Source organism: Sphaerodactylus townsendi, linkage group LG11 (assembly GCF_021028975.2).
Source record: "Sphaerodactylus townsendi isolate TG3544 linkage group LG11, MPM_Stown_v2.3, whole genome shotgun sequence".
Classification (NCBI taxonomy): Eukaryota; Metazoa; Chordata; class Lepidosauria; order Squamata; family Sphaerodactylidae; genus Sphaerodactylus; species Sphaerodactylus townsendi.
Window position 1 is genome coordinate 38,334,953 of NC_059435.1, and position 17,607 is coordinate 38,352,559.

Consider the following 17,607-nt stretch of genomic DNA (forward strand, 5'->3'; position numbering starts at 1 on the left):
TTAATTTGTTTGATTCACTTAGATTCATTTCAACACAGGAGGGCGTTTTAAAAATGACCTTTGGCTTTCCTCTCGTTTAAAAAGACCAGTTCTCCCAAGCCCGCGCCGACCCCTCCTCCCTCACAAGGCAGAAGCACCGTCGTGGGGCTGCCCACGCAACAAGGGCTGGGTGTGGCGAACCCGCCACTGATAATCGCTCCTGGGCGGGGTCTGGCCACTCATTTATCAAGGCCGTGGCTGGGACAGTCTGTCGGGCGCATCAGGGGAGTTTTCCGGGGAGGGGTGGGAAGTTAGTGAGTTACTTTTAATTTTTTTTAAAGCCACGCCATTAAACCAGTTTTTAGGCGTTTAAGCGCTGCGATGGTAAGTTAGCCACGTGGAAACCTAGTATTGTCAGGGTGGGGTGAAGTTTCGCTGTAAAACTTAATTCTGGGGAAGGGGTTTTTATTTAGGATGTGAAGGAACAAAAAGGGGGGGGGGCGGACTGTGAAATTTGGGTTTTCAGGTGAAGGGACGGTGCGACGGGCTCGTTGAAGGTGGCGGGAGGGAGGCGAAAATGGGTTTTTAAGCCCGAACGAAATTCGGTAGAAAGAATGGTTGGGTAGAAAAAGGAGCGAAGCCCGCTGTGATCCGACGGCGGCGTGAAAGGCTGGAGGGAAAAGGCGGGAAGCAAGGAGGACGCGGGCACGGGCGACGTGCTGGGGAAGGCCCGCGCTGCCTTGGCTTCGCCGAGCCTCTCCCGAGTTCCGTGGCGCTGGTTTGTGGCGCGATAGCGATCGAATGATAATTCTGAGTAAAACGCTTCAGTGTGTGCAGTGGATCCCTTCACGTAGGATCCTTTTTCCCCCTACCTCACCGCCTGCGAAAACAGCAGGTTACTACAAGTCTCTCTCCCACCCCCCCACCCCCCGGCCTACACACGCTGTTTATAAGGGGTGTAGGGAGGCCAGGGCGGTCCAGCTATTCTGGGTCGTTTGAAGTCAGTTTTATTTAGGAGATCGTAAGGCTTTTTAGGATTGATCTGTGTAGGTATAGTAGGCTAACCCTGAGTAGTTTGATCATGTGTGTAAAATAACATCGGAAGATCGATGTTCCCTAGCTAGAATCAGACATTTAACTTTGTGAGGAAACGCCGCCGTTGCGACCTCTTCGTGTACTTTCTGTTACGGTTGGCCTGAGGCCTTCAAGCAGCTTGCGGGTGTGGCTTCGAGGGACAGATTTTAAAGCCCTTGTAGCACTTGTCGGGCTTTATCTTTAAAATGTCCCCCCCCCCCCCCCCCCGGTTAATCCTCTCTACCGCTTTTCCACTTCGCTGTGGAAGGCGGACATGGATAGAAAATGACCCTTTCACAACTTTTCCAGCCTGTGATGGCGGCTTCGCCAATGGCTCATTTTTGAGAAAAGACAATTAACATATGGAAATTGGGATTGGGAAGTATAAACTTATCACTGTAAAAAACCATACGAATTAACTAAAAATCTGTGAGCTGTAATGTTCAGGTCCTCAAGATGGGATTCTACAGTTTTGAGACTATACCTAAAATGGGGTCCTTGGTTTCTGAGTCAATCTGTTTAACTGAAAAATAGATTTGCAAAAGTAATTGATGTGGGTGTTCATGCTATAATATGAGTGTATTGTAGAAAAATTGGCATTTGAGTTAATCCCGTGTAAGCAACATGAACAGGAGATAGAAATGCTGAATCTTTTCTACTTGTTGTACGATTCTGAAAATGGTTTTGGAAGGAGAACTGATGATAAAAATGTGTTTTGCAGTCTGGTGCAAATCAAGACACACAAAATGCAAGCATTTCCAGGGATGAAAGTGTTCAATTGCCTGCAACAAGCCAAGGTTATGTTTTACCTGAAGGGAAAATCATGCCAAATTCAATTTTTGTAGGAGGAATAGATATACGGGTATGTATGTATTTCAAACTGTTTCGGTTTATAGGGTTTTGTATTGGGTTTATTTTGGTATATAACCTGTTCTATTCTGAAGGCAGAACTTTTTCACAGTAAAAAGATTTTTTCTACTCATATACTATCTGAGTTACGTGAATTTCCCCATTACTGACTTGTAGAATTTACTAACACTTGTAATTTATTAACACCAGAGTCAGCAACTTTCCTGGCCCAAGTGCCAAAATACCTGCAGTGTCTACTTCTGAAGGTATTGATGTACCAGAAATCAAAAGGGAGAGGGAGCTGAGGCCCAGTGATGCTTTCAGCACTTGGGAGTGGTTGCCTTGGCCCCTTGGGTGGGATAGCCCTAAGTGCTGTGGTGTCATGCATACATACATGCTGGGAGAGGGGTGGGGGTAGCTGGCTCCTGTCATAGTTCCTTCTCCAGCGGTTTCTTAACCAATGTTGAGCTTGTATAGTCGTAACTCTGCTATAGTACATGCTGAAAATTGTTTAATTTGTGTTGCTTTGATAGACAGCTAGAATTTATCTGTCCTAGACGGAGGAAGGAAGGAATTGGTAGAAGTTTATTTTGTTTAGAAAACAGCATTTGTTGAATTAATGACACTTTAATGGAGTCCACTTTTGTATTATATTAATCTTACTTTAGATGGATGAGACTGAAATCCGGAGCTTCTTTGCTCGATATGGCACTGTTAAAGAAGTAAAAATAATCACAGATAGGACTGGAGTGTCCAAGGGGTGAGTAGAATGCTGGTTTAAGGTATTACTTTTTTGTTGTTAACACCAGCCAAAATAGCACAATGCAATATGCAGACTTTTGATTCTTTAGAACCCTTCATCAAGCTGAACGTTAAAAAGCAAAGGGGTTATTAAAGAGCTCAGTCATAATGTGGGATTTTTGATAAAATATGATTAATGAAAGGAGTTGATTAAGATGCCAGCGAAACATATTTAGTAGCTATGATATTCTCATTTGCAGTTGGTTGGAAGACAGCACTGTACAAAACAGTATTAACTGCTTTTAGGGATGTGGTAATAATAAAGGCCAACTGTTATTGAACCAGGAAATCAAACTGCTGTCAGTTAGGATTGAGATACTCTTCTATCTGCATTATAGAAATACCAGGTTTTATGTACTTAAATATATTTGCACTTTATTTTAAAATTCTTGAGGTGGTTTACAACAAAAAAAGAATGAAAGTTATATAAGAACATAAGAACAAGCCAGCTGGATCAGACCAGAGTCTATCTAGTCCAGCGCTCTGCTACTCGCAGTGACCCACCAGGTGCCTTTGGGATCTCACATGCAGGATGGGAAAGCAATGGCCTTCTGCGGCTGTTGCTCCTGAGCACCTGGTCTGTTAAGGCATTTGCAATCTCAGGTCAAGGAGGATCAAGATTGGTAGCCATAGATCGACTTCTCCATAAATCTGTCCAAGCCCTTTTTAAAGCTATCCAGGTTAGTGGCCATCACCATCTCCTGTGGCAGCATATTCCAAACACCAATCACACGATGCGTGAAAAAATGTTTCCTTTTATTAGTCCTAATTCTTCCCCCCAGCATTTTCAATGACTGCCCCCTGGTTCTAGTATTGTGAGAAAGAGAGAAAAATTTATCTCTGTCAACATTTTCTACCCCATGCATAATTTTATATACTTCCATCATATCCCCCCAGACGTCTCCTCTCCAAACTAAAGAGTCCCAAACGCTGCAGCCTCTCTTCATAAGGAAGGTGCTCCAATCCCTCAATCATTCTCGTTGCCCTTATCTGCACTTTTTCTATCTTCAATATCCTTTTTGAGATGTGGCGACCAGAACTGACACAGTACTGCAAGTGCAGTCGCACCATTGCTTTATATAAGGGCATGACAATCTTTGCAGTTTTATTCTCAATTCCTTTCCTAATTATCCCCAGCATAGAGTTTGCCTTTTTCACAGCTGCCATGCACTGAGTTGACATTCCCATGGAGCTATCAACTAAGACGCCCAAATCCCTTTCCTGGTCTGTGACTGATAGCACTGACCCCTGTAGTGTGTATGTGAAGTTTGGATTTTTTGCCCCTATGTGCATCACTTTACATTTTGCTACACTGAACTGCATTTGCCATTTCTTAGCCCACTCACCTAATTTATCAAGGTCCGCTTGGAGCTCTTCGCAATCCTTTGCGATTCTCACCACCCTACATAATTTGGTATCATCCGCAAACTTGGCCACCACGCTACTTACCCCTACTTCCAGGTCATTTATGAATAGGTTAAAGAGCACTGGTCCCAAAACTGATCCTTGAGGGACACCACTCCCTACATCTCTCCATTGCGAGAACTTCCCATTTATACCCACCCTTTGCTTCCTGTTCCTCAACCAGTTTTTAATCCATAGAAGGACTTCCCCTCTTATTCCTTCATTGCTGAGTTTTCTCAATAGTCTTTGGTGGGGAACTTTGTCAAAAGCCTTTTGGAAATCCAAGTAGAAAATGTCCACTGGTTCCCCCTTATCCACATGCCTGTTTACACCCTCAAATAACTCTAGTAAGTTTGTAAGACAGGACTTGCCTCTGCAAAAGCCATGCTGACTCTTCCTCAGCAGCTCTTGCTTTTCTACATGTTTTATAATTTTATCTTTAATGATAGATTCTACTAAATTACCAGGAACAGATGTCAAACTGAGTGGCCTGTAATTTCCTGGATCCCCCCTAGATCCTTTCTTAAAGATTGGTGTGACATTGGCCATCTTCCAGTCTTCAGGGATGGAGGCAGATTTCAGGAATAAGTTGCATATTAAAGTGAGAAATATATAGTACTAAGATCTAAAAAAATAAGATGTGAATTTCAGTCACAAGCACATTTGTAGTGTAAAAACTTGATTTTGTAATCCATTTGACTGTCAGTGTGTTCAGGTTAATTTTCATAATCTTTGTTATTATTCCTGTGTTATCTACTGCTTTAAAATTTATACCATATACTGGCCAGACTTCATTTAGTTTTTCTTACACATTCCTGATATGTAAGAAACTTGAGCAATCAGTTTATGTAAAGGATCTCATTTAATCCAATTATTTTGCATAGTTCAAACATTAGAGAGCTTGCACATTCAGAAGGCATGGTACCTTGGTACTAGAGTTGGAATTGAGGCCATACCATTAGTCATGTACAGTTGAGTGTCTTTCTCACAGACAGAAGTGCTCCTGAAGTTAAGGTAATTGTGAGCATAATTTCTGAGCTGTTTCTTGATTGCTCTTCTAATAGATCTAGGTAGGTATAAATGTGTCCTGCAAGAACCTATTCATTGGTGGATTCTCACTAAGCTGGTGTTTGTTACGTTTTTGAGGTGGCTGTTCTATTTTAGGGTGGATACAACACAAATGGGCATACATCTGTCTTTAGAAATTTAAACTTAGTGTTCACTTACAAGGAAATTTAGTGCTATTACTACTAATTACTACTAACTAATTTTCTTTATCTAATACATCTTCATTTGATATCATCCTTCTTTTATCTGCCAGCTTCTATGAAACAAGGTAAAGTGAAGTCTGTTAAGAACAAATGGCTGAAACTAGGATAAACTCAAACTAAAAATGTATCACATTGCTGAATTTTTGTTTTATGTGTAACTGTTCATGTGAGAACTGCCATGAGGGACCAGCGGTGCTAAAAAGGTGGGATGTGCATGCACATAGATCTATTCTAAAAGAATTGAAGGATAAGTTTTTTATTTATTCTTTATGGTTAACCTGCAGTTTAGAAGCTGCCTTGGAGCAGAAAGGAAGGATAGAAATATAAGTCAACCAGACTTCTAAGACAACTTCTATTCAAATAACTAAAGAGCTTTAAAAAAGGAATTACAGAAAAAAGACTGAGGCAAGAAACTGAAATGGTATTTGAGAATCAGAATTATTTGGTTATAATAAACTCAACATGGTACACACAAGCTCAAAAGTTTAGAAACATGCATAGTAATCTTGGAACTAGAATGACTGTTTTGAAAAGGGGTCATAACAATGTGGCCCCATCCTCTTGAAGGGACTCCTGTCCAATGGGCAAGCTCATATGGGAGTAGATGGTCCTTCCAACATCCTGGTTTCAGGCAAATGAATATCTTAACTCACTAGCAGTTTCTGTTGTGCCTAGATTCAAATAGTGAAGATTCTTCCAGTCTGGTGAGGCTGGGCTTTTTTGTATCTTTTGTATCAGGAAGCATTCTGCTACATACCAATTAAAACTTCCAAGGCAGCCCCATGGAGATTGCAGTGCAGTAATATAGATTGCATGTTGTGAGTGCATGGATAATTATGGCCAGCTCACTCTTCTTTGGGCAGAATGTGCATACTGAATCTGACTAAAGATGCAGTGTGCTGTATTTCGATAGGTATGTACCCCAAGTGGCAGACTTGCTCCTTTAAAGGAAATACAGCCCTTCCAACACTCATCTGTCCCTGACCAGCCATGTCAGTGCACAGCATTTCAGTTTAGTCTGGATAAAACCTTGTTTGGTCTGTACATGTTAATATGCTTCTGTGTTTTGAAATTGTACTTAGATACTTTTAGTATGTAAAACAAGTTATAAGTAGTAGTACCTGTTTAAAATGTTTAACTTAACCTTACTTTTGCAGGTATGGATTTGTATCGTTTTTGGACAACGTTGATGTACAAAAAATTGTTGAAGTAAGTTAATGTTATGTGGAGTGACTACATCTATTTCTAAATTCACTTGTTTTGCATGGGAAACATAAGACAAGAATTCAGCTGCATAAGCCTTCAATAAAGCATTGCATTAGTGTAGGGGTTTCTGGGGTGAATGGTTAACAGGTGCAACACAGGATGACTGACTGACTTCTTTCCTGAAAAAGTGTTTGATTGCTGTGTTTATGAAAACATGTCTTCAGTTGATGGATCCTTCTGTTTTGACTTGTGCTTAGACTGCTACCTGGTGAAGGGATTGCTCATAGGTTGTCTGGCGGTGTAGAAATGGTTATCAAATATCAAAGAATTAAATCTTGGACTAATATATCTCAAAAAGATGATTCATTGATGGATATAGATTACCTTTGAAAAAGGCTTGTGAATACTGGGAAACGCAATTGTGCTGGGAGAAAGAATCCTGAGTAAGCTTTTCTAACTGCTTTGCTAGATCAGACTCATAAAGGCGTTTTAAAAGAAGAAAACTATTGGGTAATTTACACTTATTCATACTCCTAAAATACCAGTTTTTAACAAAAAATACAGATAACATACCAAGTTAACAGGAGTTACAAGTACCCTCCAAAAACAATTTCAGATAGCTGTGGCAGTTAATAGTGGCAGTAAAGTACTGTAACTTGCTGGTACTTTAAGCTTCATTGGTAAAAAATTAAATATTAGTCGTATAAAACAGACTTGCTCATTCATGCTTCTTTTCCAGTCGCAAATAAACTTCCATGGAAAGAAACTCAAGCTGGGACCTGCAATAAGAAAACACCCGAATTTATGTACGTACCCTTTCATAGCCTCTGTGAAAATGTATTCACGTTATTAGGTTTTGTACCTTGATGTGTTATCTTTAAAACCAAATACTTTAAACTATGAGAAAGGTGCATAGTCTGATTATATATTTATTAGTGATAGCTTCTATAAAAGTGGGAATATTTTTCAGTGCTAGCACTATTGATTTATAGTGCTAACTTAAATATTGTATTTTGGAAATATGCAAAAGCTTTGTCAACCATTTTTATCTCCCAAGGTACCTATCATGTGCAGTCTAGGCCGGTACTTATTAATTCACCTACACCTCAGTTCCACAGTGTTTGGAGTAACCAAGAGACATATGTGCATCCTCCAGCTGTGATGAGCCCTATAACACAATATGTTCAGGTAAGACTTTTCTGTTGGGAGAGGTTGACTTAGCTCAAAAGCATTCTGTGGTTAAACGGTGATATTTTTTACTGCAGATGCTTACATTAAATGACAATCAGTTGCACTAATGACAATCAGTTGGACTGGAAGTTTCAGTTGCTTATATTATCTGGTTGGACCTGTGTCTTTTACTACGTTCTCTTGAATAAATGCACTGATGTAGCTGTAAGAAGTATTGTTATGCAGAAATCTGGGATGCATGCGTAATGTCTACTATTAGCTCCCATTGGGAACAATGGGGATGGGGCACCCCCTTTGGGGGCCCATAACTTTGGACCCCGTAAACCAAACACCACCAAACCTGGCTGGTATCAGCAAGAGATTATCTAATGATACCACCCAGATTTGATGACGTTTGGTTCAAGGGATCCAAAGTTATGGACCCTCAAACTGTAGCCCCATCTACTATTAGCTCCCATTGGAAACAATTTGGGGGTCCATAACTTTGGACCCCCTGAACCAAACTTTACCAAACCTGGGTGGCATCATCAGGAGAGTCTCTTGAAAAATCCCTGGAATTTTGGTGCCACTAGCCTAAAAACTGCGCCCCCTGGCGGCTGACAAATTTAAAACCCTAAAATATTTTTTAAAATACACCTGACACCCGTATAAGTCGAGGGGGGCTTTTTCAGCTCAAAAAATGTGCTGAAAAATTCGACTTATATGCGAGTATAGACGGTATATTTAAATTTAGGGTCTTTTGTTCCAGTGTGCAGCACCTAACACTTTTTTTTGCCATCAAGTCACAACTTACTTATGGTGACCCCATAGGATTTTCAAGGCAAGAATGTTCAGAAGTGGTTTGCCAATGCCTGCCTGCACATCACACCCCTGGTATTCCTTGGTGGTCTGCCATCCAAATATTTGCCAGGGTTGAGACTGAGTGTGTGTGGTTACCAAGGTCACTCAAGCAGGTTTCCTTGGCAGAGTGGGAATTCGAACCTGGGTATCCCAGATCCTAGTCTGATACTTAAGAACAATACTGGTAGTGCATCAGATTGCTTCATGTGTCTTATCAGGACTGCTTAAGAAATTTACCAATAATGTCTAAATCCTATGTCTTGGAATGTGCCCATATTCATTGAGTGGTCAGATATGTAATAGCAGAGGTAACACAGTTTATGCAATATGAAACATTCAGAAATGAAGGATAAATAACAGTTTGTTATCCTGTGTATAAAGAACATAATCTGAAATAAAGTGATTTGATAGTCATAGTCAATATAAATATGCTTTATATTTTTATATTTAAAATAAGTCTAGCCTGCCTTTTCAGAGATAATTGGTATTGCTTTGAATCTGCTATAAAAATCAGTTTAAGTTCATGAACTGACTTGATAAAATATTCTTTTAGCATGTTGTTCAGTATACTTTACACTCACAACTGTGTGCTCTGTTGTAGTTTTCATTTCATTTCCATGCTAAATGTGAATGTTAGATATGTAGTTGAAGATATTGGCCTGAGAGGACAGTGTCTCACAGGCAACAATGTTGTTTTTGCTAGTTTTCAAATAAGATAGGTTTTTTTAAAGTTTTAATTGTTGAGTATGGGGATGAAGCTTGTCAAACAGTATCTCTCTCTCTCTTTTTTTTTTTTTTTTTTTGGACTTTCAGGCATATCCTTATGGTTCACCAACTTTACTAATTCAGCAGCAAGTCCCTGTAGGATACCAACCAACTTATAATTACCAGGTTTGTATGATATGTCAGTTCTGTAGTACATTTTATCCTTTTCATCCTCCAAAGAGTTCAAGATGATATGCGTATTTCCCACTTTCCTCATTGCTGGTGAAGCTTATCCCTGTGAAGAAGGTTTAGGCTAGTAGAGAATGATTGGCTTAGGATCATCTAGGTTTCATGGCAGAAGAGGATTAACTCCGCATCTAGATCCGAGTTTGGCACTTCAGCTGATCACCGTTCTAGCCTCTAAATGCAGAAGCTAAGTTTAGAATTCGAGACTAGCCTTAACTGCAGCTCAACAAATAGCTTTTCCAGGCATGCATTATTTTGAATCTATCATTTTGAGTTATTTGAATATCTTTAACTGAAAATTCCTATGTGTTGTTTTTCACCTTTGGTCTTTAAGGTTCCACCCCAGTGGCCTCCTGGAGAGCCAAGAAATTACATCATGCCTCCGGTAAGAGAATTGTATTTACACATATAAGCTTAATTGACAATCTAAACTGGTGTTTAGAGTTCATGTACTAAAGTACTGCCCAAATAGTATTTTTGTAAAGTAAAATACTGTCTGGATTGTAGATCCGAGTCCTGGAAAATGGCAGTAAACAGAATGAATGCTGCTACTGAAATGAAGGAGCATGAAACTGGGGCATGTGTCTGAAGCAGTCAACTTGGATGTTCAGAAGAAAAAGCTGATTCAGAAAAAAGTGGTTAGGACAGGGTTGAGGAAAGCCTGAGGAATTTTTAAAGGGTAGAAATGAACATTCTAGAAAGTAGATAGTTTCTTTTATTGAAAGTCCCTAAATGTTGGAAAATACATTTTGTTGCACTGATGCTCAAGGTGCAAGTAGTTCCAAGGCCTTGAACCCTTGTCCTTCTGGTTGCTGGTCCTTGCTAAGTGGGGCTTTGGCTCTCAGCCAGGTACTCGAAATGCATAGCTTCCTGCCACTTCACTGTTAGGCTCTTGTTTCCTTTCTAGTTTGCAAGAGCCAGCTTTCAGCCATTACTTCCTTTTTTCACTGGCATGAACCTTGTTTTGGGTCCAATGAACTTTGTACATTGGGGGTCAGCCTGGAGCCAACATACTTTCAGTGTCCAGGACCTAAATAAATAAGGTGGGAAAGCTTACTTAGAATGAGACTTTACCTATGTGGGAATGAAAAGACACTTGCTGCTTTTTGTTTCATTTTGCTGTTCCATCTGAAGTTCCTGTAAGCTGTCTACTTTTAGAAGGAAGGTGGCATAGGAAGTTCTCCTTGTGTGGTCAACCCAGCTGGCATTGATAGCAGTCATTCAAGAGAATTGAGAGCACCAGCCATATCTTCACAGTAGCCTAAACCTCATGTCTGTGTTCACATTTCTTCTAAAACACTGGTTTTGATTGTTAAACTTTTATATAGAAAATGTGATAATCCAGGGCAGGAATGTGGTGCTTTTTTCTGGCGTCAACCATATGTTTTTAGGAAGTTGATAGGGGCATGTGGGGCTTTTGCCCAGCAAGGCTTCTGACTGGCTAATGGAGATTTGGCTGGTTGTTTAGATTGTGCCACCAAGGTCAAGGATTTTCTTTGTGACTGAAGGTAAGCTGTGACAGCCATTCATGGCTTATTCCACCTCGTGCACAACTGTTTTGGAGCTGGGCCCACTATGCAGAATTCCAGAGGTGCCTGCAGCCTCAAAAATGCTGGAGACCTCTGATCCAGGTTGCCCCCCCCCCTTTCGTATGTTTTGACCTCTGATCCAAGGCCATCTTTAACTTTTTGAACTCACATGTTCCCCCATCCTGTTCCAGTCCTGCCTGCTTTATAGTAATCAAATTCTCAGACTGCTCCAGTTCTTACAAAATGAGAATCAAGACAGTGAATGTTAAAGTGGGTGACTGCCCAACACATCAAAATGAGTTTCCTTCAGTCTTTGGAGTTCCAGTGGGCAATTCTGATGTACAGTTTGGGGTTCAGATCTGGTCTGACTTAAAATGAATCTATGAGTGATAGTTGTGTAATGGGGGAAAGGATAAATGGGGAAAGGATAAGTGCTAGAGATGCTGAAGAGGGGCAGGTTAGTGTGGTACTATGTCTTCTGGAAAGCCTCGCAAGACATTATCTGAGCACTTAAATGGTGTGAAAGATAGACAAGTGAAATGACTGATATAATTATACATCTTGATACATCGTTATAATACATTTTGGGATTGCTTTTTGTTGCAAGTTTGCATGTACTGTCTTCAGGATGCTTTGTTCTGCTTCTGGGATGGATAATATCTGGCACTTCATACTTTGCACAGGCTTATACCACTGTCAATTATGGTGGTGAAATGGATCCTGGACTGGACCAAGCAGAATATTCTATGGCTGATCCATCACAATCGTGTGCAAACAGTCCACAAAAGGTACACATAACTACTTCTAAGTCTCTGTATTAAATTTGCATAAGAAGCCTTTTTGTTGGTATGAGGGAAAAATAGGATGGGGGCAAGATTAGGCTGTGGAAGAAGTGATGTATTGGTGTATGCATGTTCAGTGGTGAATGTGTTTCTAATATTGGAAGTCTCAGGTTAGATAAGAACTCTGCGGTACTGTTACTGACTTCCTGTTATTCAAAGAAGTTGCATGTCTGAGAAGTTGCTGTGGTATTCTGCGAAAGAATCTGGCAATATAGAAAATCAGCTTTCTGTGAACTATGTCAGGAAGCATTGAAGAAATTTTGGTTTTTTTGGAGAGAAGTTCTTATTTGAGGTAGTTGCAGCAAACAGGGTAACTCTGGATCAATGAACAAGCTGTAAAGGATACAGAATTATAAAACTATAAATATTTACCAGTAAATTTCAGAGCCTAAGAATATATCCTTCATGTGTCTGTCTTGGAGATCACATATATATTGAACTGAGAGTTATCTGGCATTCCAGATCATTTGTATCTCAAAGTAAATAATGGAAGAAATAGCATTCATTATGGCCCAGCTTATGGATGTCAAATAAAAGGTTTGTTGCTCTTGTAAGTAATTTTTTGTTTCTGCATGATGGATACAGCAACCAGGGAAAAACAAAAGGATTTTTCATGGCAGTTTTGTATTAGTATAAGGCAAAATTATATTGGAGGTTATTAAGGCTTATGGACTCTTAAAAGAGAACTTCAGAAGCTGCTTCTTGAACATTTTACTCCATCAGCTACTGTAACAACCACATTGTCGAGTGAAGAACTTTTGTGGAAGAAATTTTTACAGCAGAACTACTGAATATTGTTTTCCATAATAACCAAAGATATTAGTAGTTACTAAAGATGTTAGTCAATCAGTTGGATTTCGTCATCCAAACTAGTTAAGTCCTGCCCCCAATTGCTCAGGCAGGACTCCGCAAAGTTTTGGCAGTCTTTTTCTGTACTGTAGGGGGCTACTTCTCTCCAGTTTGAATAGCCTTGCTGTTCAGACAGAATGCTAGTCCCTAGCTCTTTAGCCAGTGTCTACTGGGGAATAGCTACAGATCTTACCTTAAATCAGTCTGATCTGTCACCATGGAAGATGAAAGATCCATTAAAAAACCCTTCACTTCAGCTGCAGCAGCTGACCTGAAAAAGAGAAGGGAAGGATTGAAGGATAAATCTCATCACTCCAAATTGTGAGTCTGCGAGAGGATTCCTTAGAAGGTCAGTCTGGGGCACCAGAGTCCAGAGCTGACCCAGCACCACCAAGATCAATGCAGAGATCACTGAAACTGGGGCCTTTGGAAGATCTTTTGTTCCTTTTGCTCCTTCAAATAAAAGAAACAGAAAATGTTCAAGACCTCCACACTAGGGTCTTCCAGAGCCAGATATCAAGGCAAGCAATGCAACATGAACAAGCAGGACAGGAGTTCTACCACCCAGAGTTTCTCAGCAAGACTATGCTATTGGAAGTTGATTGACAGCTTACACCATTGTGGAAGTGTGGGTCCTGAACACTGTTTGAGAGCTACAAAATAAGAGTTTCTGTCTCCATCCCCACAGATCTTTAGAAGATCCCTGTTACTGTGCTCAGTGCAAAAAGCAGTATTCTTAAGGAAGTGGTGTAAACCTACTGGGGTGATCGAAGAAATACCTGTAGATCAAAGTGGAAATGGGGCTTACTCATCTCTCTTCATGGTTTCAAAGAAATCTGGGGAGTGGAGAGCGATCCTCAACCTGTGGGTGAGAAAAAAAAAATTCTGCATGGAATCACTTTGGTCCATGTTTCAGGTATTACATGAGACGACTTCCTGACGTCTTTGAATCTTAAGGAAGCCTATGTTCACATTGCTATTTATCTGGCTTCTCAGAGTGACCTTTGTTTTTGCTTGGAAGACTCACATTTTCACTACAAGACCTTGCCTTTTGGCCTTTCTTCTGCCCCACAGGTATTTACAAAGATTCTGGTAGCACTTATGGGCCACCTACTTGCGCTGGGAAGCTATGTTCTTACCAGGACAGCATTCTTCTCAGAGCCTCTTTGGAGAGTGCCCTACTACATGACACCTGGACTATCATCCAGATTTTGGAAAATCATGAATTCCTCAACAGGGAGAAGAGTCATCTCCTTCCTCAGAGGCACATTGTATATCTGTGGGGGCAGAATAAACACAGCTCTGGGTAAGGTTTTCTGGAGGAAAAGCAAGGAAAAATAACGGGTGATCTAAAAGATCTGCACACATCACTGTCTGCCCTCCTGGGTCTAATAATCACCATCGACATTATTCCCTGGGCATGACTGCATGGGAGAGCACTGCAGTGAACACTACTCCTCTTCCAATGGGACATCTGTCACAGATGACTCAGAATGCTGAGTCTGCCTTGCTTCCTAAAAAAGCAGTTGAAGTGGCTGCATCCAACTCATCTGAGCAAGGGATCCACAATTGCACCTAGTAATAGCCACCACAGATACCAGCAAGTCTTGATGGGGAGCCCATTGCCGGGAGCCAGGAGTGCAAGTCAGGGAGGCAGTCAACAGCAGAAACTGTCTGGAGTTCAGAGCAGTATGCAGAACTGTGCAAGCCATCCAGAACCCAATTCATGGCTCCCATGTCCTAGTCCTAATGGACAATACAATAACAAAATCCCACACAGATTGACAAGGGGGCACTCGTGTATGCTTCCTCCACAGGGAGGTGCTACTGTTGTTGAACTGGACAGAGCTGTATCTAAAATGCATAAGCAAAACGCCTAAGAGGAGTTTCCATTGTTCAAGCAGACTGGCTAAGCCAGTCAACCCTAAACCAGAATGAGTGGTACCTGATTTGATTGGTGTTCAAGGACATTGTAGAAAGATTCGGAGAAAGATACGGCCATTCATGCTTATAGGACCCTCAAGCAGAGGGGACAGATGCACTGCTGCAGCAGTGGCCACCCAACCTACTGTATGCCTTTCTGCCCATTTTCTCTTATAGAACGTGTGATTTAAAAATTCATATAGGAAAGGGCAAGAGTGGTTTTTGTGGCTTCTCATGGTCCAAGGAGGCCCTGATTTTCGGACTTAATTCACCTAACTCAGAACGTTCCTGGGAGATTACTGCCTCAGGCCAACTTGTTGATACAGGGGTCGATCAAACATCCAGCTCCATCTAGTGGTGTGACTATTGAGAGGATAGACCTAGAAGACTCAGGTCTGCCCAAGAGGTGGTGCTGTATGCTTCCGTCCATAGGCTCTGGTCTGCCCAAAGAGGTGGTGGAGATTGATTCAAAGTCATAGAGCCTTCACTAGAAGAATTTATGACTCTACTTGGTCAGCATTTGAAAAATTGAGCAAAACTGAATAACATCAGTCCCTTATCTTCATGGTATAAGGACATAGTTCTGTTTCTATATGATAGCTGGGAACTTGGATTAAGACCAAATATGTTAAAAAGACAGATGGGTGCCTTGGTAGCCATCCTGGCAGGAAGGGGCTTTAAAAAAAACCCTTTAAAAATGATAGTGGTTGTTTTTTCAGAATGCAACTCAACTGGCATATCCAATGTTATCTAGGTGTGCCCCCTAGAGTTTAGGTAGAGTCTTACCAGCATTAACTAAGACACTGTTTGAACCTTTAAAGAAGGCTGCACTTCGTCTACCTTGGAAGGTGGTGTTCCTGGTGGGGATCACCTCAGCCAGGAGGATCTCAGTGATAAGTGCCCTTTCTATCAGGAAGGAACTTTATACTTTTCGCAAGGACTCTGTGTCCCTTAGAACAGACACTTTATTTTAAATAAATTTGGCATTTCACCTGAACCAGAAAATTTTTCTTCCCTCCTTTGGCTAGACATTGGTTAGGGCATTAAAATTTACATAAAATGAAGGAACTAATTTGTATTCTATGGAAAGAACAATTTAAGTCATAAGGTTTCCATTGTACAGTAGATCAAGTTGTGCCTTAGAGTGACACATAAGGCACAGGGAGTCCAGATCATAGTCCACTCAGCCAGAGCAGCAGCATCTTTAACAACCTTCCCATCAGAGCTCCAGTTGAGATGTTTAGGGCAGTGGCCTAGTCCTCATTTTTGCAGACCCCTGCCTAGACCAAAAGAATTCCATTGAAGCAGCATTTGGGAGCAGAGTCCTAAAGCGTGTGGTTTTGCGTGACTCTTGAGGTGTGCACTTTATTCTGACACCATCTGTTGCTCTCTCTCTCATCCCACCCTGTCGATATAGCTTAGGTATATAATCAGCTTGAATGACGAAGCCTCACTGATGGCGAATGACACATTGGACTTACCATGAAGGTGTCTTCTCTTCAGTGGGGCAAAGTCATCCACTTCACATCCTATATATTTTAAGTTGGCATGAATGTGGAATCATATTTGTTAATTTTTGGAGAAAGGCATGCATATGACTGGAGAGGGGTAGCCTCCTATAGTCCAGGAGAGGCTATAAAAATTTGCCTGAACAGTTAGGGGCATGACCTAATCAGCTTGCAAGACTTTGCCCCACTGAAGTAAAGACACATTCACAGTAAGTCCAATGTGTCATTCTTGCAGTAACGGCCTTTTGTAGCACATGCAGAATAGGTTACTGACTATAAGCTAACCAAACTTAAATGTTTTAGAAATCTGTGGACCGAAGCATACAGACAGTGGTATCTTGTCTGTGTAATCCAGACAATCGTTTGAGGAACAATATTGTATCACAAGAAGACTACCTTAAGGTAGGGATAAGACTGCAAGCTTTTAGGACTTTGGTAAAAACGATAGCACAGTTTCTAACCGACTCTCCTCAGGCATGCAAAGTTGATATGCAAATTTTCTAAATAACGTGTTGAATTTTATTAGCAAGAATACTTGCTGAGGCCTGAAATATTACCGTTACCTCAATTCCAAAAATTAGAATGAGAGTAATAAAGAACATATGCCCAGTTCCTTTTATATCCTTATGGTTGGACTATAATTTGATAATTCAAATGCTGATTGCACTGGATGCAACTGTTTTAGTGATGGCTACAATCAGTTCATGCGTCATAACAAGCAATGCCAGAGATTGTAGCAGTGAATTACAGATCTACTTTAAACACTTCAAATTATTGTATGAAGGAGGACCTTGCTCATTCTCAACCATGGGGAGAAGTATATAGTGACCATTACATCATTTCTTTATTTGTACAAGTGACCTATTCAACTTTTATTATCCTTATAAGCATGCAAAGTTGCCTTGAATTGGCCTGCTCTGAAGCCAGAGGTTATTTTCTAGGCATTGATATGGGAAGAAAAAATAAAATTTTGATATGGTTTCATTTTAATATTTTCCTCTAGGAGAAGAGGGCACATCATTTCAGAAGAAGCCGCGCTGTACTTAAAAGTGTTTGACTTGATACTTTCACTGAAGACCTGAAGTATTACTGAGATACTGTCATCTGGTTTAATTCCAATTCGGAAGTCATAGCAAACCGAAAAACCTTAACAAAGGTTTCTTTAAGTTGAAGTTTATTTGCAGTTAGATGTTATCTATTTCTCAATGTCTGTTTTATCTTGTTGAGATGTTTGTGTTCTGTTTCTAAATAAAATTTCTAATAGTTGGAGTTCTTACTGTTGCATTGTGTTTATATTTAAAGCAATATTTTACTTCTTGTTGGCACTTAGCCATTTCTTACATTTTAACTTTTTACTAATCTGACTACTACTAACTGCTAAGAGTTCTTT

The 17,607-nt window shown here is 40.6% G+C and overlaps 1 protein-coding gene across 1 annotated transcript; it reads left to right on the forward strand.

Annotated features, from left to right (window-relative positions):
• Positions 1–297: 297 nt before the first annotated feature.
• Positions 298–17,289, forward strand: DAZL (deleted in azoospermia like). The gene is made up of 11 exons (XM_048511494.1): positions 298–363; positions 1,775–1,915; positions 2,571–2,662; positions 6,536–6,587; positions 7,324–7,390; positions 7,642–7,772; positions 9,429–9,506; positions 9,901–9,951; positions 11,779–11,883; positions 16,521–16,619; positions 17,221–17,289. Exons 1-11 carry the CDS (start codon positions 361–363, stop codon positions 17,272–17,274), a joined length of 873 nt encoding a protein of 290 aa, XP_048367451.1. The 5' UTR covers positions 298–360; the 3' UTR covers positions 17,275–17,289.
• The last annotated feature ends 318 nt before the right edge of the window (positions 17,290–17,607 follow it).